The sequence below is a fragment of the Hemiscyllium ocellatum genome, chromosome 3 (genome assembly GCF_020745735.1).
Source record: "Hemiscyllium ocellatum isolate sHemOce1 chromosome 3, sHemOce1.pat.X.cur, whole genome shotgun sequence".
Classification (NCBI taxonomy): Eukaryota; Metazoa; Chordata; class Chondrichthyes; order Orectolobiformes; family Hemiscylliidae; genus Hemiscyllium; species Hemiscyllium ocellatum.
In genome coordinates, this window is record NC_083403.1 from 21,096,166 (window position 1) to 21,123,909 (window position 27,744).

Sequence of the window (27,744 nt, forward strand, 5' to 3'; positions counted from 1 at the left end):
CCTGTTTAACCCTTCCTGATAAGTCAACCCCTTCCTCCCAGGAATCAATAGCCTAGTGAATCTCTTTTGAAGTGACTCCAATACTAGTACATTATATTTTAAATACAGCAATCAAAACTCTACACAGTACGCTCGGTGCGGCCTTACCAACACACTCCATGGTTGTAAGCAAACTTCCATAATTTAAACTACAAATTCCCTACCAATATTGGCTAATTGATGGCAATATTCACATTTGGCTGATGGTAACGGGACAGGTTGGGAAGGCACATAGAATCCTTTCCTTTATTATCAGAAAAGAAGGCTATGATGGAACTGTAAAAATTACTACTTAGGTCATAATTTGGGCAATATGTGTAGTTCTGATCATATTATTACAGAAATAATGCACAAAGAGAGGAAACAGAGGAAATTTATGAGGATGTTGCCAGGACTGGAAAAATGTAGCTACAATGAAAAATTGAATGGGGTGGGCTTATACTCCTTGGAAGAGAGAAAGCTGAAGGGGAAATTTGATTGAGAGGGATTCAATTTGATTGAGATGCACAGAAGTGCATCTATGCCTTGGATAGAGTGGATGTAAAGGCCCACATCACTGAGCAGAGACGTCAATGACCCAGAACATTGGTTAAAATGATTACTAGAGGGATTTTCGAGAAGGAAAATCAGTGGATGGTTGGGTTCTGGACCTCACTGCTTGAGACAGCAGTTAAGGCAGAAACCTTTCACTCATTCAAACGGTATGTGTAAGTGCCATAACCTGTAGCATTATGGATCAAATGGATGGGGCAGCGCAGTAGCTCAGTGGTTCGTACTGCTGCCTCACAGCACCAGGGACCTGGGTTAGATTCCTGCCTTGGGCCATTGTCTGAGTGGAGTTTGCACGTTCTCTCTGTCTTGGTGTGGGTTTTCTCCCACAGTCCAAAGATGTGCAGATCAGGGGTAAATGTAGGGGAGTAGGTTACTCTTTGGACTGTCAGTGTGGACTTGTTGTGCTAAATGGCCTGTTTTCACACTGCAGGGAATCTAATCAAATGATGGAGAGTGGGATCAGGCTAGGTGGCTTATCTTTCTTTGGCTAGCACAGACATAGAGTCATAGAGATGTACAGCATGGAAACAGACCCTTCGGTCCAACCCGTCCATGCCGACCAGATATCCCAACCCAATCTAGTCCCATCTACCAGCACCCGGACCATATCCGTCCAATCCCCTCCTATTCATATACCCATCCAAATGCCTTACATGATGGGCAAAATGGGCTCTTTCTGTGCCATAAATTTACTGAGATTCTATCTCGCTCACCCAATCCACCAAATTTTTTTTTTACTTTAGCTTGATCACCAATTCATTACTTTAAATGTGTTCCAAAGCATTCCTTTACAAGTAATAGTGGTACAAGGTGCTCTTGCTGCTGTGATAGTTCACAAAACTCAGACCCGAGAAAAATATTTTCTTTCAAGTTCTTTCATGGGATGCAGGTGTTGCTGACTAGGACAGGCATTAGTTGTCTACCCTAAATTTCCCTGCGTTTAACAATCTCCCACATTGCTGTGGATTTGAAGTGTCATGTAGGCCAGACCACGTGAAAATAGCAGTACTCCTTTCCTGAAAGGACATTTAGTGAAGCAGGTGGGGTTTTAATACCAATCGGAGGTGGTTTCATGGTCACAATTAGCGAGACTTGGTTTCAATTCCAGATTTAATTAGATTAATTGATTTGCAAAAGAATGAAAGATTATCAGGGATATGCAGGAATGTGGAGCTATGATTTTATCGGGTGGCCGAGCAGATTCAAAGGGCTGAATGGCCTACTTGTGTTCCTTGTTTGCATGTCCTAATGTTTGTTTTTTAATCCCACCAGCTACAGCAGTGGGATTTGAACTGCTTGGTCTCTGGATAACTAATACAGTGACATAACTACGACACCTCTGTCTCCCATTAACTAGCAGTGCTTCCAAGAAAAAAAAATTGCAAAAAAAAGTCAGCTAAAGTATACAGTGTATTAAATATAAAGATAGCTGTGTACTCCCTCACAGCAGATCCACACTGCCAATTTAATTTTATCACAGACTGTATTTATTCAAGTAGGCAACAGTCCCACAGTGATTCTAGGTATCTTTCAAAAATGGCAAGGCAGCAGCTCCAAAAAAATTCTTGACTGTGTCATTACATTTAAATATTTAAAATGTATTAAAGAAAAAATACATTAATAACCATTGGATGTGTTACGTACCCTTGATGTTAACCTGGGCTTCCTTTGAAACTGCTACTCCTTTTGGATTGTGTGCTTCACAGCTAAATCTTGTCCGTTCATTAATTCCTAAATTAGAAAAATAAATAAAGACAAAATTAATTGACATTTTCTATGCAATATCTTAAAAATCCCACAGTAGTCACAGATATCAATAGAACCACAGTTTTATATGGGCAAGTTGAAATCAAAGATTTCCATTGAAAGCCATGAATTAAACTGTACATTTGCCTTCATCAAGAGATCCCAGTTACTTACAAAATCCAATTTTAAGAAATTGTCAGCTTTTCAGTTCCATTAATTTCTAAACTAACTAAGCCTGCCTGAAAGAAAGATTGCACACCTGAATGCAGGGAAAAACAATAAGGCATTGCCCAATGTTCCTTTTGGTGATTTTTTTTTAGTGATCATAGGATGTGTTTTATCTGTGATTGGCATGAAAGATCCAACAGATTACCTCTGATGTTCCTGGTTGGAATGGTGTGCAACCCTGAGGAAAATGGAAAGGAAGAATTTGGTTTTTGATAAACACACAAGATACCTAGTTGACTCTCAATGGCAATCACATGGTCATGCATGAAGTATGAATAATTGACATCCACTTATACAAACCTCAAGTCTGTCGATCCCATGGAAGATGGTGCTCTTGTATATAGACATATGACGTACAAGGATTTTGGGAAACACACACAGTTAATTTCACCAAGGTGAAATGTTCAGAAATCCCAAGATCGCTTCAATCCTACCCCCTGGGCCATCTGAGGCCCTGAAAGGATAAGCTTGATTATTAATGGTCTAATCTCCAAGTTATTTTCAAAATAAATTTTTCTGTTCATTTTTAGTCCTTTTTCTCTCTCATGCGAATGTTGACTGGATACAATTCCTAGTAATTTCTATATGTATGTGGTCTGAGTGCAAACAGCAGTGGATGATGGGATGGCATGGTGGTTAGTACTGCTGCCTCACAGAGACAGGGACCTGGGTTTGATTCCAGCCTTGGGTGGCTGCCTGTGTGGAGTTTGAACATCCTCCTCAAGTCTCTGTCGATTGCTTCAGTTTCTCACCGACAGTCCAAAGACGTGCAGGTTGCTAAATTGCTCCTTAGTGTCCAGGGATGTGCAGGCTAGGCAGTTTAGCCATGGGAAATGCGGGGTTATGGTGGGAGTGGGGGTGGCAGCTTTGTGGGATGCTCTTTGGAGGCTTCTTTCTGCACTGTCTGGATTCTATAATTTGACCATAGAAGGTGTTTCAGCCAAAATCCATGTGGTCTTTATTTGGAACCAACATCCAGGTGCCTCAACCTAGCATCACCAGACTGCAAAAGGGGAGAAGGAACTTTGGCTGTTTCCCTCCTTCCATTTCTTAAAGGCACGGAGACTAGTCATCTAAAGGCTACTCACCTGGAAGCAGCAAACTCCACATAGACCTGGGATTGGATGATAAGGTCCTACTACTATTTATTTACTCGCTAAATCTGCTGATTCATTGGGAGAGTTACAACTAACACTTTCATAATAACATCAGGCTTAAAACTTATAATGATGAAACTAACTACCAGCAGTGACAAGCAGTCATTTACACCATAATTAACCCCCTCCACATAAATTCCTCTCTCAGAGAAGAAGCCTTCATTTTGCTGGGTCTGACTGTATTGTTCATAGCCTTAATAAAAAACACAATACTTGGAAACTCTTCCTAAAACATATATTGCTGATTTCTCATAATCAGAGAGATTGCAGATATCCTCAGAAGAATGTAAGCTGAAATGTATTCAGTTGGCTTCAGACTTGGAGCAAAACAGAACTCAAACACAAAATCAACAATGGAGCATGTACATATTTTTCACAAAACTATAAAAACCTATACTAGATAATATGACTTCTATTCCTTGACACTGTTTAACTGTTAAAGTTTGATTGCTCTGTTACTCATTAGTGATTAGGTATGTCTATACTGATAAACCTTACAAAGTTTGCATCATTACTCCATGCGATTCCACTACACATTACACAATTTTCTATCCATCCATTTCTACAGACAGGAAGCCAGAGTTATTGTGTTTTTTATTATAATTTGTTATTCTCGGGATGTGATCTTTGTTGGAAAAGTTGCCGTTTTTGTTGATGCTGAGTTAACCAGAGAAGGTAATGGTGCGTCTCACAATTTTGATGCAACTGAGTTGGCTGCTGTGTGTTATGGTTTGTTAACAATCAACCATTTGGGTTGAAATTGGAATTACATACAGATAGGTTCCTTGGCCTAAAGAACAATCCAAAAGCTTACAGGTCATTTTAACTTTAAGACGTGAGGGGAGTGAAATCATGATGACAGGGATCAATAGTTTGATAAAAATTTAGAAAACAGGAGAAATTCGGCCCTTTCTGGCTGCAGTTCTTAAAAATGAAGAACAAAAATTCAAAATGACTAGTTTCACATCAATACATTTTCTCATGGAAAGGAAATTTTTTGAACTGAAATTTTTGTTATAAATGTAAACAGCTCAAGTTTGTGTTTTACCACAGCCGATTTCAGTGGAACCACAGAACGGATGCGCTGCAAAACTGAATCAGTTTCTTATCTCAGATTTGGTGGGACAGCAGAGAATAGTCCTGATTTTAATTTTTCTGCTCTTTCCCTAACTGCTGTTTATAAATACCAGAATTCCTCTCATTACTACTGCCAGATAAAAAGAGGCAGCAAGCTATGTGTATTGGGGGTAAAGCTTAGACACTACAGATGTAAATAGGGCCTAGTTGAGGGATTATCCCCTTTAACCTTGGCTCTCATACCTTTACTAACAAACATAGATTTAAAAACATATTGAATAGATTTAGTAGTCCGGCCCAGGAGTAATACCCTCCTTGTAATAAACAAGGTCAGGTTCACTAATAGTATCAATGAAGGAAGCAGAACTGAAACTAAAAACGGCATATGTATAAACAGCGGCACAGTGGCACAGTGGTTAGCACTTCTGCCTCACAGCACCTGAGACCCGGGTTCAATTCCCGACTCAGGCGACTGACTGTGTGGAGTTTGCACGTTCTCCCCGTAACTGGGTGGGTTTCCTCCGGGTGCTCCGGTTTCCTCCCACAGTCCAAAGATGTGCGGGCCAGGTAAATTGGCCATGCTAAATTGCCCGTGATGTTAGGTAAGGGATAAATGTAGGGGTATGGGTGGGTTGTGCTTCGGCGGGTCGATGTGGACTTGTTGGGCCGAAGGGCCTGTTTCCACACTGTAAGTAATCTAATCTAATCTAAACACAAACGACAGGAGGATGAAGAAGGAGAATGTGAAAAAAATTAAGAGATCAGTGAAAACAATAAGAGAGGAAAAGTAAAACTATAAATTAATTTGCCAAGGAATGTAATCATAATTAAAAGAAAAAAAGGATAACAACATGGCACCTAACAGATATACATGGTAAACTCACAAATAATGACAGCACACAGTCTGCATGGCATTGGGGACGGTGGCAGAGAGGAGGTCAAGGAGAAGATGATTATTAATTAATAAAATTATCGATCAGAACTTGAGGCCATAAGTATAATATAGTTTCTAATGAATGCAATTGGATAAGAAATACAAGTGTAACGCCTTTGCTACTCAAAAGTGGAATCTCGAGGAGTCGATATGGCAAGTAGCACAGATACATTCAATGGGAAGTGAGATGAGCCTATCAGAGTGAAAGGAATAAACAGATACATTAATGGGGTTATTGGATGAGGAAGGATGATATGAGACATGTGTGAAGAATGGACCAAATAGGTTGAGTGGCCTATTTCTGTACCATAAATACTTTGACAGAAAAGGTCTCTGTCCAGGTCCAGGCAGAGCCAGGACTTTCTTTCTTTTTGGGAAGTCATCTTTTCTTTACAATTTCCTGCTCCTCTGTGGTGGCGATGCCTTCTTATTCACTTTTGGAAAAAGATATGTTTGGAAGATGTGTGCTTTGCTGGCTGGGCCAGCAGTTACTACCCATCCCTGGTTGCCTTTTTGAAGGTAATGATTATTCATTATCATGCTCTACATAGCCAAACTCTTCCTTTAATTTTTATCTTTGTCCAGGCTGATATTTCTCCCTCTTCTCAAATTTTACAACTTTCCCTCCTGTGAGGTCTCTCAGAAAAAAGGTAATAGATAAACCAGAGAAAGTGAAAAGTGCCACTGACATGCTGAGGATCACCAATGGGATGCCACGGGATCAGTTTTATGCCGCTGTATTATTTGGCCCGTGCTGTGAAATAGCTCATACTGCAGACCCTATTTATAACAAGCTTTAAAACAAAGCCAAAACATTTTTGAAACCTCATCAAAGACCTTAGCTTTTCCTCAAAAGATTTATATACTCAAGAAGTGACAGCATGGTGGTTCAGTGGTTAGCATTGCTGCCGCACAGCACCAGGGACCCAGGTTCAATTCCATCCCTCATCTGGCTGGCTGTGTGGAGTTTGCATATTCTCCTTATGTCAGGGTGGGCCTCCTCCCACAATTCAAAGATGTACAGGTTAGGTGGATTGGCCAAGCTAAATTGCACATAATGTCCAAGGATGTGTAGGTTAGGTTCATTAGCCATGGGGAATGCAGGGTGACAGGGATAACGTAAAGGGTGGATCCAAGTGGGATGCTCTTCGGACAATCAGCGTGGACTTGATGGCCTGCTTCCACACTGTAGGGATTCTATGATTCTACGTGCAATGGAGAAAGTCTCAGATGAAAACAAGGTTTCCATTGCCAAGTTACAGTAACAGCTCAGAAACCCACTGCCCTTTGGCAAATCAAATTGAATAAACATTAGCTGAACACAGAACAAATTCTTTGCAGCTCTTAAAACACCAACTGACAAAAACCCTAAGGATCCTTCTGAGAGCTGACAGTGGTTAAAAAATATGCAAATGAGTGAATGATGTATGCATTGCTCATGTTAAAGATAGGGAATATGTTGCAAGTCCAACTATATACACAAAGAGAGTTCAGAGGTACAATTTGCCAAATTGACAAAAATAACATGCCACGATACATGAAGGAAATATTTATTTTCCTACTGGGTCAAATTTCTCAGCAACAAATCAAAAATATATTGAATCTTTTGCAATATAGGTAGATTGGCTGCAACACTGACAGTGTATAGGCACAGTGACAGTGTCCTTACCTGAGAGCCAAAAGATTCTTGGTTCAAATCCTAGAGGTGGAAAATAACATTGCTGATTTTATTTATTATTGTCACATGTACCAAAATACAGTAGAAAGTATTGTTTTGCATTCTAACCAGACAAATGATACTTTACATAAACATATCAATGTAATAGAACAGAATGCAATATATAGTATTAGCTGCAGAGAAGGTGCAGAGAAAGATCGACTCTAATATAAGAGAGATCCATTCTTAAGTCTGATAACAGTGGGGAAGAAGCTGCTGTTAAATCTGTTGGTCCATCTTCAAGCTTTTATAACTTCTACCTGATGGAAAAGGGTGGAAGAGAGTATAACTGGGTGAGAGGAGTCTTTGATTATGTTGGTTGCTTTCCCGAGGCAGTGCTAAGTGTAGATGGAGTCAGTGGAATGAAGGCTGGTTTTCACAATGGACTGCACTGCATTCAAAACTCTGAATTTCTTGCAGTCTTTGGCAAAGCAGTTGCCATACCAAGCTGTGAAATAGGTTGTTCAGAAGCTAGGTACACCTGACTGGGGTAGCATACTGAAAATCGAGTCCTGTTGTAGAGTCAGAGAGTCATACAGCATGGAAACAAACCCTTCAGTCCAACCAGTCCATGCTGACAATATTCCCAAATTAAACTAGTCTCATCTGCTTGTCTCATATCCCTCTAAAACTTTCCTGTTCATGAACTTATCTCTTTTGTCTTATGTCTTATATGTCTTATGTGTTTTAAATGCTGTAACTGTACCTGCAACCACCACTTTCTCTGACATTTCATTCCAGACATGGACCATTCTCTGTGTAAAAATGGTTGCCCCTTGTGTCCCTTTTAAGTCTTTCCCCTCTAACCTTAAAACTATGCCCCCTAGATTTGAACTCCTCAATGCTAGGGAAAAGATCTTTGTTACTCACCTAATCTAAGCCCCTCATGATTTTATAAACCTCAATAAGGTTAGCCCTTAAACTCCAACGCTCCAGTAAAAGAAGCCCCAGTCTTTCCAGTTTATTTTTATATTGCTAACCCTCCATTCCCAGCAACATCCTGGTAAATCTTTTCTGAATTCTCTCCAGTTTAATAATATCCTTCCTATAACAGGGCCAGCAGAACTGCATACAGTATTCCAGAAGAGGCCTCAAGAACATCCTGTGCAATATGAGGTCCCAACTCCAAGACTCAAAGGTCTGAGCAATGGAGTTACCGTAAAAGGTTAAGATTTTATAAAAGTACTCAGATTGGCAGAAAGTACATATCAGGTTTCTGTATTTTACACGAATGACTATTTAATGCAAGTAAATAGATTCTAGCTCCAAGTAAATGATTATAAATCATCGACATATAACACTGCACGTTATAAACATTCCCTTTACATACACATATGAACAACAAACACAGACAGGAAAAAGAAGGGTGCTATGGGTAGAGGGAAAAAGTGGGAAGGCACTTCAGTGATCCACAGGATTTGCTGAGATAATTCGTGAGCTGATCAAAATACTGCTTTTTAATCATTCTTCTTCAGAAACTCTCATTTGTTTGTGGGAAGTATGGGGTGACTGTTTCTCACTTATAACAGTCTTTGACTTCAATAAAAAGTCATAGCTACAGCAAGTAGAAAGGAAAAATAAATCACTTATCTTAGGATGGCACGGTGACTCAGTGGTTAGTACTGCTGTCTTACAGTACCAGTGAATTGGGGTCGATTCCCACATTGGGTAACTGTCTGTGTGGAGTTTGCACATTCTCCCTGTGTCTATGTGGGTTTCCTCTGGATGCTCTGGTTTTCTCCCACAGTCCAAAGATGTGCAGTTCAGGTAAATTGACCATGCTAAATTACCCCATAGTGTTAGTGCATTAATCAGAATTCCTGAAGAAGGGCTCATGTCTGAAACCTCGACTCTCCTGTTCCTTGGATGCTGCCTGACCTGCTAAGCTTTTCCAGCAACACATTTTCAGCTCTGATCTCCAGCATCTGCAGTCCTCACTTTCTCCCAGCAGCTTTGTCGGAACCAATCACATAGTTGTTGTAGGCTGAAGGCCTTTATCGTCAATAACTGGTCACTAGCCCACAGACCAATCAGCTACCTATTGCCAGCCAAGCCCCATTCATACACACACCTCAGCTCCAACACTTCTGCAAATGAAGCTTCCATTGCTGCTTGAACAAGCAGCTGAGTAAACAGTGCTTACAATGAGTATCAGATTACTTGCTTTTAAAAGGCACAGCAATCCTTGGTTCTGAAAAAAGTTTATTTTCTTATTATAATCCACAATTAAAATACAGAAAAATGACAAGATACAGTATTTACAACAGTTAAGTAAATATGTTCCTAAGTTAGTGTCATATCTATTTGAATACAATTCAATATGGCTCATTAGGTCATGTTTTCAATTACATTTTCAGCTCTATACTTTCAAAAAGTGACTATTTTGTTAAAAGCCAAGTAAAATTAGCAGCATTTTATCCTCCTCCAAAGTTTAAAAACAAAGTTTCAGTGAAACGCAGAGGGCTAAAACACTCAAGTTTTATGTAATTTAATCTGAAACAGACTCCATCATGTGTTCTGTTCTGAGCATAGGACCAGAAGCTGCCAAGGTCACCTCTTCACTCTGTAAGGCTGACTGAGCATTGCAATCAATCACATTTGTCTTCACTTCTCAAAGCAATTTCTCAATAATCTTCTTCCCTCAATTCAAAATTGGAAACACATTTTAAATGTAGCTTTGACTTGATTTCGTCTACATTATGCAACACATTTAAAGTATTTTCTTTAATTAACACATTCAAAATTTTCTGTGGTGCATCTTTGAACATGTTCCAGGATAAGGGAAAAGGCACGGAGCAGGTCTTTTGTTTTGGTTTCAGGAGAGTTCCTTTACACGGTACTAAATACTTTTGAGGAAGACGGTGCTCAGATATTAGATCGTGAGCAGAGTGTGAATGGGGTTCTTTGTCATAATTTTTCTGCCAGTAATCAGCAGTTCAACATTCATATAACAGTGTTGCAACCTGACCTTTGCTGTGGTGGAGTGGTAAATTGTGAGGCTGTTTAAACACAAAGGCAATACTGTTATAAGCCTGGAATTATCTAGAGACTGGGAATAAAGAAATAATCAAACTAAATGTCAGAATTTTCAGTAGGTTTAACAACTTGTATGAAATGAAGAATCATTTTCCCCATAATGTTCCATCAGTAGTTCACCCCGCTCAACCTTGTTCAGGCGCCATCACAGAAATGTGGTAAGCAATCAATCTTCAGGAAGTCAAGGAGGATTATTTCTGAGACATTCATATCAATGCAGCTCAAGTGGCTTCCTGTGCTTGTGCACATTTAATGTCCTGATATCCTCAGGGAAAACACCCTTTCCAAATAATGCATCTAATGAAGGACTCCCATTGATACATACCTCAAAAAAACTCACAGATGTGACTGAAATCACAGCTGTATGGAACACACTCCACACCCTACAAACTGATGGCAGCACCACCTGGCAGTGGCCCACTATCTGGAAACAGGCCTATATGTGATCTCATATGAACATACATATAAAATATGAATAGAAATAGACCATTCAGCCCCTCAAGCCTGCTCCACCATTCAATTAGATCTTGGCTGATCTGTTGGCATTTCAAATTCTGCATTCCCATATAGCCGCGACATATGCCTAATAAGAATCTATCAATCTCAACCTTAAAAACATTCAATAACTCTGCAGGCCCACATTTCTGATCAACACCAGCTTGATAGGTGTTGACCTATCTTTGCAATTCACAAATCATAACAAAGGTTTTCAACCAAAACTCAGTTCCACTGGTGTATAACATTTAGCAAAAATAATCCTTTGTAACCTGGTTGCATGTTCATTTCAATAATCTTGTGCTCCTATGATGTACATCTTCAACTTGGGAAGTTAAAGCTGGTAATCAACCTCACAGAGGTTGAGGTTCTGCTGTAAACCGCAATAGCTGAGAAAGGACTGGGCCAGTGAGAAACATTGCACGAGTGCGTGCTGGTCTCTTGTGTGCCAGAGGAGTAGACATGTTGCCAGTCTGGCATGTGCTCCTCCTCTGGCGTCAAATGAATGTCCTCGCCCTGCTGAAAGATGTGAGCGTAGGAGTGAATTAACACAATTCTTTGTAAGTCCCCTCCAATTCTGTGTCTCAACGCCAAAGTGGCAATTGTCTTAGCTTCTCTGACAACAACGTGAGCTCCACCAAAACAATCACAGCAACCAAGATAGTCTCCACTGTGGTGGTTACCGCTTCCACATTCTTGACCACTCACTCCATCCACCTGGGTCAGATTAGCCTCGGAGTTAAGCTTCAACTAGCTGGTGCGAAACTTACTTTGTTTGATCCAGTGTTTGTGTAAACTTGCTCGTCGATTGTTACATATACTGACAGTATTTATCCATTAGCCTTGAAGTCAACATGATTAACCTACAGTAGGATCACGTAGCGAGTCTTGTGAATTGAGTTTTATCTTAAAGCATGCTTTAAATGGCATCCCATCCCTCTGCACATAAAGTCAGTAATTCATCATGTGACAACTCCTTCTTAAACCAAGCCTCTGAAGAATGCATGATACCAGTCACTGAGCTGACACTTGCTGTGGTTAAAACCATAATGCTGCACCTTCAGGAAGGCTGACGTTTTAGCCAAAATTTTGTTTGTAAACCGCAACAAAAGAAGCATCAATACCACTTGTGGTAGAGGTACAGAGCTAGAACAATCCTCTATTCTGCACTAGTCTGGGGCTTTCTTGTGTTTAGAGGTAAAAGATGCACCACAAATACGTCTCAACAGAAGAGCAATTTATCTTAGGTAGCAAGATAAGGTCAGTTACATCATAGTAACAATCAAAGAGCTGCATAAATAATGAATAAAAAGACTTGACTACCTCAAACTGCGAGTGCCCAAACATCCCAAGGCTCCACTCATTTGCAGTATTATACATCCTTGTGGGCAGGCCTCCGCTTAGTTCACATGTTAATGCTTTCATATTTATTACCCTACACAATAATATTAATTCCTGCGATGCTAAGATACTGCTGCTGATGTGGGGCATCACGCAGTTAATTCCAAATGATTGTTTACCTCATATTACTTCAGTGCTGAAAACAGAAGATCCCGAATGATAGGTCACAGAATCACAGAAGTGGAACTGCACAAAAGGAGGCCGTTTGGCCCACCGCACCTGCACGGCTCACTCAAAGAACATCATTACCAAGTGCCAATTTCCAACTTTATCCCTATACCCTTGCACATTATTTCTCACCAAACAATTGTCCGATGCCCTCTTAAGTGTCTCAGTTGAACTTGCCTGCCTCCACCACACTTCCAGGTGCATGTGCCATACCAAACTACTCACTAGATGAAAACATTTTTCTTCACCTCATACTTGCTTCTTTTGTAGATTACTAAATCCATGCCTCTATTTCTTGTTCCTTTTTCAAATGGGAACAGTTTCTTCCTATCTACTCTATCCAGCCCTTTCATGGTGTTGAAAACCTCAATCAGATCTCCTCTTAGCCTTCTTTGCTCCAAGGGGAACAGTCCCAACTTCGTATAACTGTCCTCATCACCGAAGTTTCGCCTTCTTGTAAACCATTTCTGTACTCTCTCCAATGCATTCACATCCTTCCTATAATGTGATGCCCACAACTGTGCACAATACTCCAACTGGAATCTAACAAGGTATCTTTACAAGTTCAATATCGTTTCCTTGCTTTATGCCTATGTTTAAAGCCAAGGATACTCTAAGCTTTATTTACTGCTCTCTCTACCCGTCCTGATATTATCATGATCTGTGTACATATCTATACACAGATTTTATATATATTCTGTTATATACCCACACAAATATACAAATGCAATAATTTGAAACTTGGCATTTGTGTGTTTGTCTTGATGAGTGCAAAATGAAAAGCTTCAGGAACATGTCTCTTTTCAGAAAGTTCATACATTGTTCTATTTTTTCTGTATTTTACTGCACTAACTTTCAGACTTCAACACCTGGCTTAAATTTAGGCATTAAGCACGTGCTTTCCATGATGGTCATCTGTTTTTGATCAAGTTGAAGACTTCAGTCTCCCTGCAATGAGTGTCTCCTGTCCCAAATGACAGCAGTTTCCCAGATAGGCCTCAAGCCAAAAACACAACTGAGATCAACAGAGTTCAACCACACTGCCTACTGTATATGAACTTCAAAACAGAATTGTCCTTGCAAAGAGAACACAACAGAACTAACACGAAACATTTGTATTTCACATGCCATCAATGTAGATAAGAATCAGTCTGTTCAAGTGACAGCATTCAAAATTTCAAGTCAGTTTTTGGCCTATAGTCAATGCTGACTGACACTCTCCTGATACTTAGTATATTGTGCACATTAGTTACACTGATCTGATTTTTGGAGTTGAATGTCCGTGTTACAACTTGGACTCCTTCTGCATTTATGAGAAAACACTCAAAGCAATCATTAACACCCAAAGGGAAGTCTGCACTAACCACAAATTGAAATTTGAACTACCAGTAAAGCCTAAAATGATCTACATATCCCTCATTCCTCCTGCAACATCCAGGCAGCATTCAATCAGAAGTATAGAACCGCATCCCGGGAAAATAATCAAGTAATGCTTAAAACAGAGGCACCAACAGAAGCTAAAACACAATATGCTAGGCTGCAAAAATAGTATTTTAGACAACCAATTGATATCTCAAACAAAAGTATGAAGTCAAAGCTCTGCAAACCTTACTATGTCATGGCAAGGGATGGGGTGGGACAATTGAGTAACTAGTGAAGAAGATACTGTACGATGAACAAGGCGATGGGAACATGTCGAAGTGCCTTCTCAGTGAACAAATTTCCAAATGACTGTGCTTCACTATGCCTCCAAAATCACCTCTGTGGGCCTGGGAAAGGCCAGCTGTTCACTTTTTTCTTTCTCCATAGATGCTGCCAGACCTGTTGAGTACTTCCAGCATTTTCTCTATTTATGTAACAGATTGAAAAGTTGGTTCCATAACAAGCTAATTATTTTTCTTTTCTTGATTGATTTATGGATGATTATTAAGCAAACAATTGAAGAATAAAGCAGCACACATTAAGATACTGCTTTTTCACCTCTGTGCCCAAGCCCAAGTCCAGTGGTGTGTCATAGGATTGAGGACTGGATACCAAGGACAATATGCTATAATGGCTATAGACGCAATGTAAAGGCCATGAGTGCAAAGAAAACCTCGCACCCAACTCAAGGGCAATCAGCCTTTCGCTCAATCAAAAACACAGTGGAGGTTATAAATTAAAAGATACACTTAAGAAAATGGCTTGCTTCTTAATGACTTTTTAAAATTCATTCACAGAATGAGGGCTAGACTAGCATTTATTGCCCATCCCTAATTGTCCAGAGGCCATTAAGTCAACCACAATGCTGTGGGTCTAGAGTCAGATGTAAGCCAGGCCAGGTAAGGATGGCAATTTCCTTCCCGAACCAACATTAGTGAACCAGATGGGGTTTTTTTTTAACAATAGTCTCATGGATATCACGAGACTCCTAATTCCAGATTTTAACTGAATTCAAATTCCACCATCTGTCATGGCAGGATTAAAACCTGGGTCCCCAGATCATTATCTAGGCCTCTGGATTAACAGTCCAGCAATAATTTCATGAGGCCATCACCTGTCCATGACTGAAACAAGAGAAGCAAGTACATGTGTGCAATGGCCTAATTCACAAACATGGTGTGTGAACTCAGGTCTACTTTGTAACTGTGCAAGCAAGCAGTTTTAACATATGCGGCCTTTCTTAAAGGTTTCTTTAAATGAAAACTGGATCTTCCTTTCATTTCTTCAAATTAGACATCAACAATGTTTCCTCACCCACCCAAGCCTCAACCAGACTTAGTACAGAATGTAACCCAACGTAACTCAATGCTGAATGGCAATCTCAATCTTGTCATAGGATGGCTCGTGTGAAAGGTGGGTCAAGAGGAATGTACTTTGAATTTGAGGAAGTGGAGTGGGTGGTAGAGAGTTTAAATCAATGCTGGAGACTGAAAAAAAAAGCAAAAGGTCATTTCACTTTGCAGCATTAAAGATCCTTCCAACTCTTGGTGGATAGAAAATTCAGCCACTTATAAGCACAAAGGCCAATTTGAGAACTGAAAATAGAAGTGTCTTTGAGTGCATTGAGGGTTTTGCTGCCAAGAGTAAGTTCTATTTGTCCGGAATGCCATCGATAATGTTCAGTCTCAATGAACACATACACACACAATTACCACATAATTACAATGCATGGCAACAGCAAGACAGCTGTTCCTAAATCTAGCCCTCTAGCCATTACAAGCCAGTGCTTCATATGAATGTTTCATGATAAGTTTTAAGGTTTGAAACTTTCTTACAGGGGAGCCAAATCCTTTAGTCCCAAATACTGAAATTACAATTTCTTTATCTTTTTTGGTGTGGTCAATGTTCATCTTGCAGAGAGCTGGGCGAAGATTAACCAAAAATATCCAATGGTTTTGGACTTGATTGAGGTCAGGTGAATTAAACTCATTAAAAAAAAACAGCTTTCTGATCAAAGTCACCAAATTGGTTTTAACTGAGGTGGGTGGAAAACTGGTACTTTAAGTAAGGTATACAGTAATCACAATGAAACTTGGCAGCTACATCCAAGTGAGGGTTTGCTGGGTCCAGGAGAGGAATCTTTACCCTCTTACCTGAGCAAAACTTAGTAATAAACTGCAATAAAGCCAATTACTCAGATTTGAGGGACAAGTTGGCTGAGATAGATTGATAATTCAGAAATGAAGTTATGCCAGTAGTTAAGTAAGAGCAAACATGTCAAGTAGTATTTCACAGTTTTCAATGAATATTCCATTTTAAGACAAAGTTCCACAGGAAAAACAATTCAACTTGGCATTCAATGAAAAACAGAGGCTTACAATAATTGCCTGGAGTAGTAATAAGGTTGAGGACTGGTTCCTTCGATTCTGGAACAGTTGGAAGATAGCAAATGCAATTCTATTGTGTCAGAAAAAAGAGCAAAGAATCACAACGAACCTCAGGCCAGTTGGCCTAACATCAGTTGTCAGGAAAGGAAATGATAATAGGATATTTAGAAATCAAATGATAAAAAGATACAGCCAACATTGTTTTATGAAAGGGAAACTGAAAAGGGGTTTGACACATCTAGAAATTGCTGGAAAAGCACAGGAGGTCTGGCAGCATCTGTGAACAGAAATCAGATTTAATGTTTCGGTGTGAGTGACCATTCCTCAGTTCCTCTTTTCCAGCAACTTCTTGTTTTTGTTTCTGATTTACAGCATCCGCAGTTCTTCTAGTTTTCATCTGATAAATCTATTTGAGAATGTAACAAGCAGTGTAAATAAAAGGAAAACCATAAATGTAGTTTATTTGGCTTTTCAAAAGACATGCCAAATAAAAGGTTACTGCAGGAGGTAAGGAATCAAGAAACAAAATTGGTCAAAGCACAAAAATAGCAGGGAAACAGACCCTTCGGTCCAACCAGTCTATGCCGACCATAATCCCAAACTAAACTAGTCCCACCCTGCCTGCACTTGGCCCATATCCCACCAAACCTTTTCTAGTCAAGTGCATATCCAAATGTCTTTTAAACAATATAATTGTACCTGCATCCGCCACTTCTTCTGGAAGTTCATTCCACACATGAATTACTCTCTGTATAAACAAATTGCTCCTCATGTGTTATTTAAATCTTTCTCCTCTCACTTTAAAAATATGTCCCCTACTCTTGAAATCCCCCACCCTAGAGAAAGGACACCTGCCATTCACCTATCATTTTCAGGTTATTTGCAGGTTGGTAGGGTGTTGCCTGTGGAATACAACATGGATCAATGCTTGGACAACAATCTAAAATGACATAATAGGCCAGATTTTTAGTGTCCCTACCTCTAAGCCAGAAAGCCTGAGTTCAAGTCCCACCAGCTCCAGAGGTATCTCAAAACATGCCTGAACAGGCTGAAGATATCTAATTTTGCTGAGTTGGACTACCTCCAGAGTCCTGAAAATGGCAGGCAGGAAATGGATACTAAAGTCCTGCCCCAATTTTCACTCAGATCCTACTTTTGCCAGTGGAGGGAAAGGGGATCAGATTGTGAATAATACAGGTGGACATTTCCAGGAAATCAGTTGTACAGACAGCTCGGGTTGTTTTCCTTACAGAAGAAGGTTAAGAAGAGATTTGGTGGAAATGTTCATAATCATGAAGATAGAGTAAATAGAGGGAAACGGTTTCTATTGGAAAAAATGTTCAAGAACTGAAAGAACCAGATATGACTGGCAAAACAAGGATTAAAGGAAACTGTCTTTACATAAGAAACGGAATGTATGATTGATGTCTTGAACGCATTCCCTCAGAGTGCGTTCCAGTTGAAGCTTTCAAAGGGGAATTGGATAAGCACCTGATCAGAAAAAAAAGATTGGGTGGGCTATCACATAAAGACATGGGTGTGGGACTATTGGATTTGCTCTTCCAAAAAAACCAACATCAAAAGGAAAGGTCAAATTTCTTCTTTCGGGGTTTGAATAATTCTGAAATTATAATATTGACATTAAACTCACTAGTTTGCTCTTCTCACTTACTTCGAATAAATGTCATACATTTACTATCCTTTGAAGCCTGCCCTGCACCTAAGCAGGATAGGAAGCTTGTAGCCAGCAACTTCACAATTTCTACCCTCACTTCTCTGATCAGCTCAATATGCATCTGATTGGAATCAGATGATTTTAAGTATACTAGCTTTGCTAGAACCACATTTTAATATCTATGTTTATCTCATCAAGTACTACTAAAGAAATCACTGCACTTAAACATAACTTTTGAAATGTTTCCAGCCAATGAAGCATTTTTGAAATGTAGTTACGGATGCCTTCTGAGAAAAGTGGCAACACACGGCAAGATCCCACAAACAGCAATGTATTAATGACCTGTTAGCAGTCTGTTGAGAGATACGTTTTAGCCAGGACACAAGGAAACTCCTTTGTTCTTTTGTTTTGAAGCTGTGCCTTGTAATAATCTTTTACATTTACCCAAAAGAGCTGACAAGGCCTTGGCTTCATATGTCAGTTGAACATCTACACCTCACTCAGTACGGCATTGAAGTGTCAAGGGAAATAAATCAATTTTCAGAGCTTATTTTCTGCCAGCTCAGTTAAGTTCTTTTCTTCCAGAGAGGAGGGAAGAAACCTAATCAAGACATTTTTTGTTGAGATTCTAGGTGCAGATTAGGTTGTTTTCCACAGGGCTGAAATATTCAGTCCAAAAGTCACCAACTGTGCAGATTTAATCATCTTAAAAGGGTTGGTATGCAAGTGTACAAATACAAGTTTTCATACAGGGCATTCAAAGGACATAGTATACAGGAATATAAAAAAGCAAAGAGATTTATTTTTAGCATTTGACTTAAAAAGAAACTGCAAAAGAAATCAAGTATTTATGACCAAAAGTGAGGATATTTTACAGTGTCTTTCCAAAGAGACATATGGAAGTTGGTATTTTGTCTTCAAATATTGATACATCAGGTGTAATCCAGACTAATTCACATTCAGTTTCTCAAAAGGGTCACTGAACCAAAGTGTTGGGGCAAATATTTGTACTTTACATGATTTACATCCAAGGGCTATTACACTCCTGTAAAACTTGCACAATAGTTAGAGCAGGAAAAGGCCACATTAAAGAGGACAAAGGCATTTTATCATGAGAAAATGGCACTCAAAATTTCCATCACCCAGATGTAATGCTACCTATCACTCTCTCAATTTTTATCCCATTCAATTCTTAATGATAATCTGTGAAAGCTAGTCACATATGCATCCATCTATGCCTGACATTCTATGTTTGACAGATGTCAATTTCTCATCATCCTTCCTCCATTAGCAGAAACTTTTGTATCCTCTGGTGTATTCAACCATTTAGACTATATCTTGCTTGTAACTTTCATTGCTAATCAGACATTTCTTCAAGTATTTTTTAAATAAGCTCGTTAAAATGTATGTGATTAACCAACCAAAAAGTTTTTATACACAACAAAATAGATAAACTATAATATCACGTTTGAAAAAAAACAATGTTTTGCAGTGAATGAATCCATACAGCTACACAATCTAATCAGAAGTAGCTGAAAATTAAATTAATCAAGAATCAGAAATATGCACTTGAAGCTAACTTACCTGCTACAGTCAAAACAGAAGGGGAAGTGTCTGCGACCATTTTCATCTTCTCACCATTCCGTAACCAATAAATATCCACGGGATACGGTGGGCCCACAGCCTCACAGGTGAGATTGAAGGATGCATCTCTCGTGACGTTTTTTGATTCAGGTTCTTGAATAAAACTTGGCAATCCTGAAAATGGGAGCATTTAAAAACAGCATCAGTTCAATACGAGATACCCTAAATGCACATTGCAGTCAAAGCCATGTCTATCATCTATAAATTCTGCTAATAATGTTCACAGCGATACCCTAAATGTAACATTCATGAGTTTTGTGTATTTGCATTTTCACTGTTGCATATCCATACATCCTGGAGGTGGAAAAGCAAGCTGATGAGGCAGCTACGAAAACATTTGTCATTCTTGGGTTTGTACATTGGTGCACTTAATACAAAAACATGAAAGTCATATCAAACATTCACAAGTCACTGTTTGGGCCAATTCAAGACACATTGTAAGAAGAATGCAAACATTTTGGACAGGGTGCAGAGAAGGTTTACCAAGATGATACATAGGATGAGGGTAAAAGTAAAATCCTGCAGAAGCTGGAGATCAGAAATGAAAACAGAAAATGCTGGCGAAAGTCAGCAACACAGGCAGCAGAGAGAAACCGAGGTTACAAAATGCCTCATGCAAAGGGAGGGGTCAATAAGGTGGGTTAAGAAAGCAGATGGGATCTTTATAAGTGATGGCACTGAGTAGAAGAGCAAGAAGGTTATGATGGTTACTATGTATACAATATTTGTTAGGCCATGGTTCTGGTGTGCAGTTTTGGTCACCACATTATAGGAAGGATGTGACTGTGCTGGAAAGAGTGAAGAGGAGATTTACCAGGATGAGTTGGAGCTTTTAAACTATGAAGACAGGCGAGATAAGTTGGGGTTATTTTCCTTACAAAAGAATGATTGAAATGTGAAAGATTCTGAGGGGCACGAATGGGGTAGATAGGGAGAAACATTTTCCCCTTATTAAAGCCATCAACAACTGGGAGACATCAATTTAAGGTGAAGGGCAGGAGCTTTAAAGGAAGAATTTTTTTCAGCCAGAAGTGACAGGTTTCTGGAACTCACTGCCTGATAGAGCAGTAGAGGTGATACCCATCACCGCACTTAATAAGTATCTACATAATTACATGAATTGGCATAGCATACAAGACTATGGTCCAAATGCTGAATATGGATCATAGAATTCCCACCATATGGAAGCAGGCCATTTGGCCCATCAAGACCATACTGACCCTCTGAACAGCATTCCAACCTATCCCTATAACATTATATTTCCTATGACTAATGCACCTAACCTGCACATCTTTGGAATGTGGGAGGAAACTGGAGCACCTGGAGGAAACCTATGTAGACAAGGGTAAAATGTGCCTGAGGCCAGAATCAAACCCAGGTCCCTGGCTCTGTGAGGCAGCAATGCTAACCACTGAGCCACTGTGCCACCAAGAACATAGAATCATAGAGTCATTCAGCATAGAAACAGATTTTTTGGTCCATCTCGTTCACACTAACCATACATCCCAATCTGAACTAGTCCCATTTGCCAGCATGTGGCCCAGATCTTTCTAAACCCTTCCTATTCATAAACCCATCCAGATGCCTTTTAAATGTTGCAATTATACCCACTTCCACCAATTCCTCTGGCAGATTGTTCCATACAGGCACTACCCTCTGCATGAAAACGTTGTCCCTTAGGTCACTTTTAGGTTTTACTCCTCTCACCTTAAACCTATGCCCTCTTGTCTCAGACTTCATCACCCTAGGAAAAAGACATTGACTATTTAGTCTATCCATGCCCCTCATGATTTTATAAATCTCTATATGGTCAACCCTCAGTCTCCAATGCTCCAGGGAAAGAAAGCACCAGCTTATTCAGTCTCTCTCCATAATTCAAACTGTGCAGTCCTGGTAATATCTTTGTAAATCTTTTCTGCATCCTCTCAAGTTTAACAACATCCTTCCTATAGAAGGGCAAAAGTGGCCTCACCAATGTCCTGTACAGTGACAATATGACCTCACAACTACTGTACTCAATGTTCTGGCCAAGGAAGGCAAGCATGCCAAATGCCACCTTCACTACCCTGTCAACCTTCACCTCTACTTTCAAGTAATAATGCACCTGCATTCCGAAGGCTATTTCACTGGCAAACTTCCCAGGGCCCTACTATTAACTGTACAGTCCTGCCCTGGTTTGCTTTACCATAATGCAACACCTCATACTTACTTAAATTAAACTCCATCTGCCACTTTTCTGCCCATTGGCCCATCTTATCAAGGTCCCATTATACCCTGAGATAATTTTGTTCACTGTCCACTACACCACCAATTTTGGTGTCATCTGCAAACTTACTATCTTTCTTATATTCACATCCAAATCATTTATGTAAATGATGAAAAGTAGTGGATGCAACACTGATCCTTGCGGCATACCACTGGTGACAGCCTCCAGTCTGAAAAGCAACCCTTTATCACCAACCTCTGTTTCCTACCTTCAATCAATTTTGTATCCAATTCGCTAGTCCCCCCGGATCCCACCTTACTAACCAGTCTACTATATGAAACCTTGTTGAACACTTTGCTGAAGCCCATTTAGACAACGTTTACCCCACTATGTTAATTAATTTTCTTTGTCTTTCTCTTCAAAAAATGCAATCAAGTTAGTGAGATATGATTCCCACACATAAAGATATGTTCACTATCCATAATCAGTCCTTATTTTTCCAAACGCATGCAGACCATATTCCTTAGAACCCCCTTCAATAACTGACCTACTACTGATGTAAGGCTCACCGCTCCATACTTCCCTGGCTTTTCCTTCCACCCTTTCTTAAATAATGGTACCACATCAGCCAACCTCCAGTGTTCCATCATTATACAAGTATCACAGCAAGGGGTTTAGCAATCTCTTCTCCAGCTTCCCACAAAGTTGTGGAAAACACCTGATCAGGTCCTGAGGATTTACCTACCTTTATGTATTTAAAACTCCCAGAACTTTGTCTGTTGTAATGGGAACTCTTTTCAAGATAGCACTATTTATTTCTCCAAGTACCCTAGCTTCCACATCCTTCTCTGCAGTAAATGTCTACATGAAATATTTATTTAGTATCTCAACCATATCCAGCAGATGGATGTTTAATGGCCAGTGAACATAATGAGCTGAGGGGTCTCTTTCTGTGCTGTAAAACTTTATGACTCAACATTTTGTACCCACAAAGTATCTGATGCTCTATTAGAAGTACGCAATAGAAGTCATGGGTGTCCATTAAAATTATAAGCTAAGAACATAAAATCAGAAAAATCAACAGAATGATGAACCTTGTAGCTAACCATACATAACTGGTCAGGGCCATGTATACAAAACCCAAAGGCTGTTGCCGGGGTACTATTCTATATCTGCCGGCTAACTTCAATACCATCGCCAAGTTATGTCAATATTTATTTGTGAAGAATCACAAGAATGAGACGATGTCTACTTGACAACTGTGAAAGGGTGGGATACTATAATCCACCCATGATGCTGTTCTCAATTGGTATTCGCATATAAACACTAGTGCATCCCCACTAAATATTAAACCTGTTGAGCAATTGTCATTTTGCTTATCCTAGGATCACTGCAGCTATGATCATGCTTCTTCACCATCCTGTCTACCTGCAACTCCACTTTCAAGGAACTATGCACCTACACCCTTAAGTCAAAGCCTTTAAAACTCTTGTTCTGCTCTAGATTCATTATTTAGCATGAAACTGTGATTAAACTTGCAAATGTTTCCTGATTTTCACACTCCACTTCCACACTCAGTCGTGATATATCAACGGAGCCACCACAGCACACTCTGTAATCATTTCTAATGGGTGCCTTAATGTCGCCCAGCTTTTCACTAAGCAACTTTCCCAATTCCTATTGCTGAGATTTGCTATTTGAGTATATAACACATGACAGGAAGGAGAAGTGAAACACAAATTGTGACTCAAATTTTCCACATTGCAAACTAACCAGGACTTTTGGAAACTTTCTCCTTCCTCCTCTTCTGTTCAGAATTTCTGCATGTAGCTCACTCAGAATCCTATGTTTCCCACCAGCTGTGTGGCCAAGTTTGACTAGAAATTTGGTCAATAAGAATATCAAGTAAATGCTCACATTCAAAATGACAGGGGCACAAAAGTGCTGCATTAAACTACCCTACAGAATGTGAAGTAACAAAGTTGATTAGATAAGTGAGCTTTTAATCAGATTTCAGTATGGTCAGAAAGGAAAAAGCCTATGAGACCCAAGATTAATAAGTTCAATGGCTCAATGGCAGGAGAAAAATGTACTGACGGATGAATCGTTTTCTGGAAAGCAGTTTACATTGGGTGCCGAAGGGTTCAGTACAGGATCCCTCTCTTTTCATCACATGTATCAATGATTGAAATTCAAGAGCAGTGATCCCTTCAATCATTTTGCTGATGATTTAGAGTAGATTGATAGGCAAGTAATTGCTAAGTTGGATTGACATTCCTTATGGACAGGACACACTTGGGCAATTTTTCACATTGTTGGGTAAATGCCAGTGTTGTAGCTGCACAGGACCAACATGGCTGGTAGAATGGCTGGTTCTGAAGCACAAATCATCACTACTATTGCCAGAATGTTGATATGTCTTGTAGTGTTCTCAGTCTCCATTTGGAGAGGGAAAGCAAAGCAAAAGAATGCATAATGGTAGGACACTAAAATTGTACAGAAATAGAGATACTCTAGCATACAGGCCATCAAAATCCTGAAGGTATCATGCCAAGGGACAAGGCAAGGCAAGCCTAACATTTTTATTTATTAGAAAAGATATAGAACAGAAAAGAGGTTATGCTGAAAACGTATAAAACATAATTGATTTACTGGTGAGTACTACATGCAATTCTGGTCACCAGGTCAAAGTAAAGATGTGACCACAATGGAGAGGATGTTTTGGAGATTTATAAGCTTGTTACCGGGACTGAAGAATTTTTATTATGAAAAGATACTTGATAGACTGAGTTGATAAGAACAGAGGTTTAACTGACGTCTACAAAATTATCAAATACCTAGATAGAATGGATGGACCCAATAACAAAAGAGTATAGATTTTAAAATAATTGGTGGAAGGGTTAGAGGAGAGATTAGGAGACTTTTTTCACCAGAAGTGACAGAAAAACTTGAAGAAAATGCAATAGGTATTGTCCCAATGGACTTTGAGAAAGCGTTTAAAAAGCACAACATAAAAAGTTATTTCACAAAACAAGAAGATCAGGTTTCACTTGGACAAAAACAATTAGCTTCAGGTTATAAATTACAACTTGTGGGACATTTTGGTTTTGACAACTGCAGGTTGGATGGTTAGTAGCTTTTGGCAACATGGTCAGCATTAGGACTATGGCTCTTTTAACATTGAAATGAAACTAAATGTTCACAACTGGGAGAGATGGCATGCATTGAGAGTGATTAAAATTGACTCGAACAGGACATATATAGGCCAGTATAAGGAGCCAAGTGTCAAGTAGAATTTAGTTCAGAGAATTGTGAAAATGTATTGTGGTAGCAACATCCTGGCATCATCATTAACCAAACACTGAACTGGACCAGCCAAATAAATACCATGACTTCAAGATCAGGTCAGAAGCTAGGACTTCTGCAACTCATAAGTCAACTCCCATCTCCCAGGAATAAGTCAGGAGAGTGATAGAACACTCTCCATTAGCCTGGATGGGTACAGTTCCAACAGCATTCGAGAAGCTCGGCAGCATCAAGAACAACGCAACGTGCTTGACATACACCACATCCTTCACCTTTAACATTCATGCCTTCCATCACTAGCACTGAGTGCCATCTATAAAAGGTACTATAGCAATTCATCAAGGCTCCTCTAACAGCACCTTCCATACCCATGACAAGGACAACAGACACATGGGCACTGCCAACTACAAGCTGCACTCCAAGCCAGATATCATCCTGAATTAGAACTACAGCATCATTCCTTTGCTAAAGGAAAGGATTAAAGTCCTGGAACTCACTTCTAATTGGGTGCACCTACACCAGATGGATGGCTGCAGTTCAGGGAGGTGGCTCACCACATCACCTTCTGAAGGGCAATGACAGAGGGGTAATAAATGAGAGCCGGTAACATCCATGTTCCTGTGAATGAATAAAAAAGATTTACCAGAAAGGAGATCTGAGCTACAAGAAGGTGGTAATGAGCTGCCTTCTTGAACTGCTGCAGTCCATGTGCTGTAGGAAGGAATTCCAGGATTTTGAGGCAACTTGATCAGGCAGAACAGAGGAGTAGAACTGATTGGATTGCTGAGTAGTGAAACAGCATTGACTTGATTGGCCAAGTAGCCACCTTCATTGACACACCTTCATTGGGGACTCTAAAATTTACTGCTTCAAAGAATGGTACAGGCAGGAACCCGCATCATTTTAAAAGGGTCCCTCAGAAACAACTGAAGTTCGGTAACTCACAAGGCTACGGACCTACTGCAGAATACTGAGATTAGGTCAGACAGCTTCTTTATGGCTAGCATAGACATGATGAGCTGAATGTGCCATAAATGTTGACAACTCTACAAGAGGACAGAGGTTTATATTCAGAATTCAACATTATATAATGTTCCAAATTCACTTAAATCATCCGTGTATTGATATGTTCGTGGCAAAATATTGATCATGAATCTCTGAATTCCATCATCTGAGTTAACAGCTGGACTTTCATCAAATAAAATGGTTTTAAAAAGGAAAAATACTGACTTAAAATGGCCACAGCAATTACTTGACCATAGGTTATCCCACTTTCACGAAACTGATGTGACATAAATAAAGATAGTCTGAGCTGAAGTTGACATTTTCAAAACGGAGGAAAAGTTGCCTGCAAATTATCCAGCTCAGAAAACTGTGAGCCCAGAAATAGGAATACATGAATGAGCTGCTTTTCAAGCAGCTGCTTTGACAGTGCAGCAAAGAATGATGCATTTGTAACTAGAACTTGATACATTGGTCTTTCTCTCTCTCATTCTGTCTCTCTTAGTCTCTTTGCAAGGACATAATCTGGTGATAAAACAAGCCATGATTTGGATGAGTCAGTGTTGGACTGGGGTGGACAAAATTAAAAATCACACAACTCCAGGTTATAGTACAACAGGTTTATTTGGAAGCACTAGCTTTCGAAGCGCTTCTTCTTCATGCTGATGAAGAAACAGCGCTTCGAAAGCTAGTGCTTCTAAATAAACCTGTTTGACTATAACCTGGTGTTGTGGAATTTTTTATCATGATAAAACAAATTAGAGAAATATCACTCACTGAGAATGCAAAGGTAATAGGAATATACTGCTCAGGATACAAGCCACCAATTTACTAATTGCGGTTTCAGGTTAGGTTAAAACTCAACATTTACAAAGACATAAACTACAGATTCATTTATCTTACTTTAGTACTGGGCACTTCTCCCTTTTTAAATGTTGAATGTGCTTGTGTGTTTGATGTTGTCTCTTTATTACTTTTATTGGGCTTAGCAAATAATAAAATTGTTCTTCCTCTCCCACAAATAAACCTTCTAATTGACATTTTATTTGATTCTGATGAATTCAATTACTACGTTCCTTTACAGTGAGGTATAGCTGTGTGTAAAATATCTCAAAATGCTGTTGTGGCCGATGGAAATGCTTCAAGAGCAGGGAGCCAATTCACCTCTTAATACTTGACTGGAACGGAATGAAGAGGAAAAAACTTGCAAAAAGATGTTCAGTCGAAAGTGAGGATTCCCCTTTAAAAGAAAGGAGTTGAAAAATGGTGGCAAGAAACTTTCTTATATCTAGCTCCAGAATAATATCTCTAGGGAGCTTTCATTTCTACTGTGTTACCTTTGTCTGAGACAGTTCAGTTGAAAGTTGAAACACAAAGTAACTAAATGGCAGCTCCTTTGTAATGGAACTAACTTTCTGTTTTTAAATAATATTTCAGCTCAATAGGCTCAAGGAGGAACTAATGGAAGAACATGGAACACAATTACTGGGGAACTCAAACATTCAGTTCCTCTGATGATTACACAATTAAATATGCTACAGAGAGCTGTATT

General features: G+C 39.5%; 1 protein-coding gene across 1 annotated transcript in view; it reads right to left on the bottom strand.

Moving 5' to 3' along the window:
• mertka (c-mer proto-oncogene tyrosine kinase a) overlaps window positions 1–27,744 on the bottom strand; it is a 114,027-nt gene that overhangs the window by 67,646 nt on the left and 18,637 nt on the right. Inside the window, exons 4-5 of the mRNA XM_060848986.1 lie at window positions 19,619–19,792; window positions 2,236–2,322 (exon numbers count right to left, since the gene is read on the bottom strand). Coding sequence (XP_060704969.1) covers window positions 2,236–2,322; window positions 19,619–19,792 — 261 coding nt within the window. The remainder of the gene's footprint in view (window positions 1–2,235; window positions 2,323–19,618; window positions 19,793–27,744) is intronic.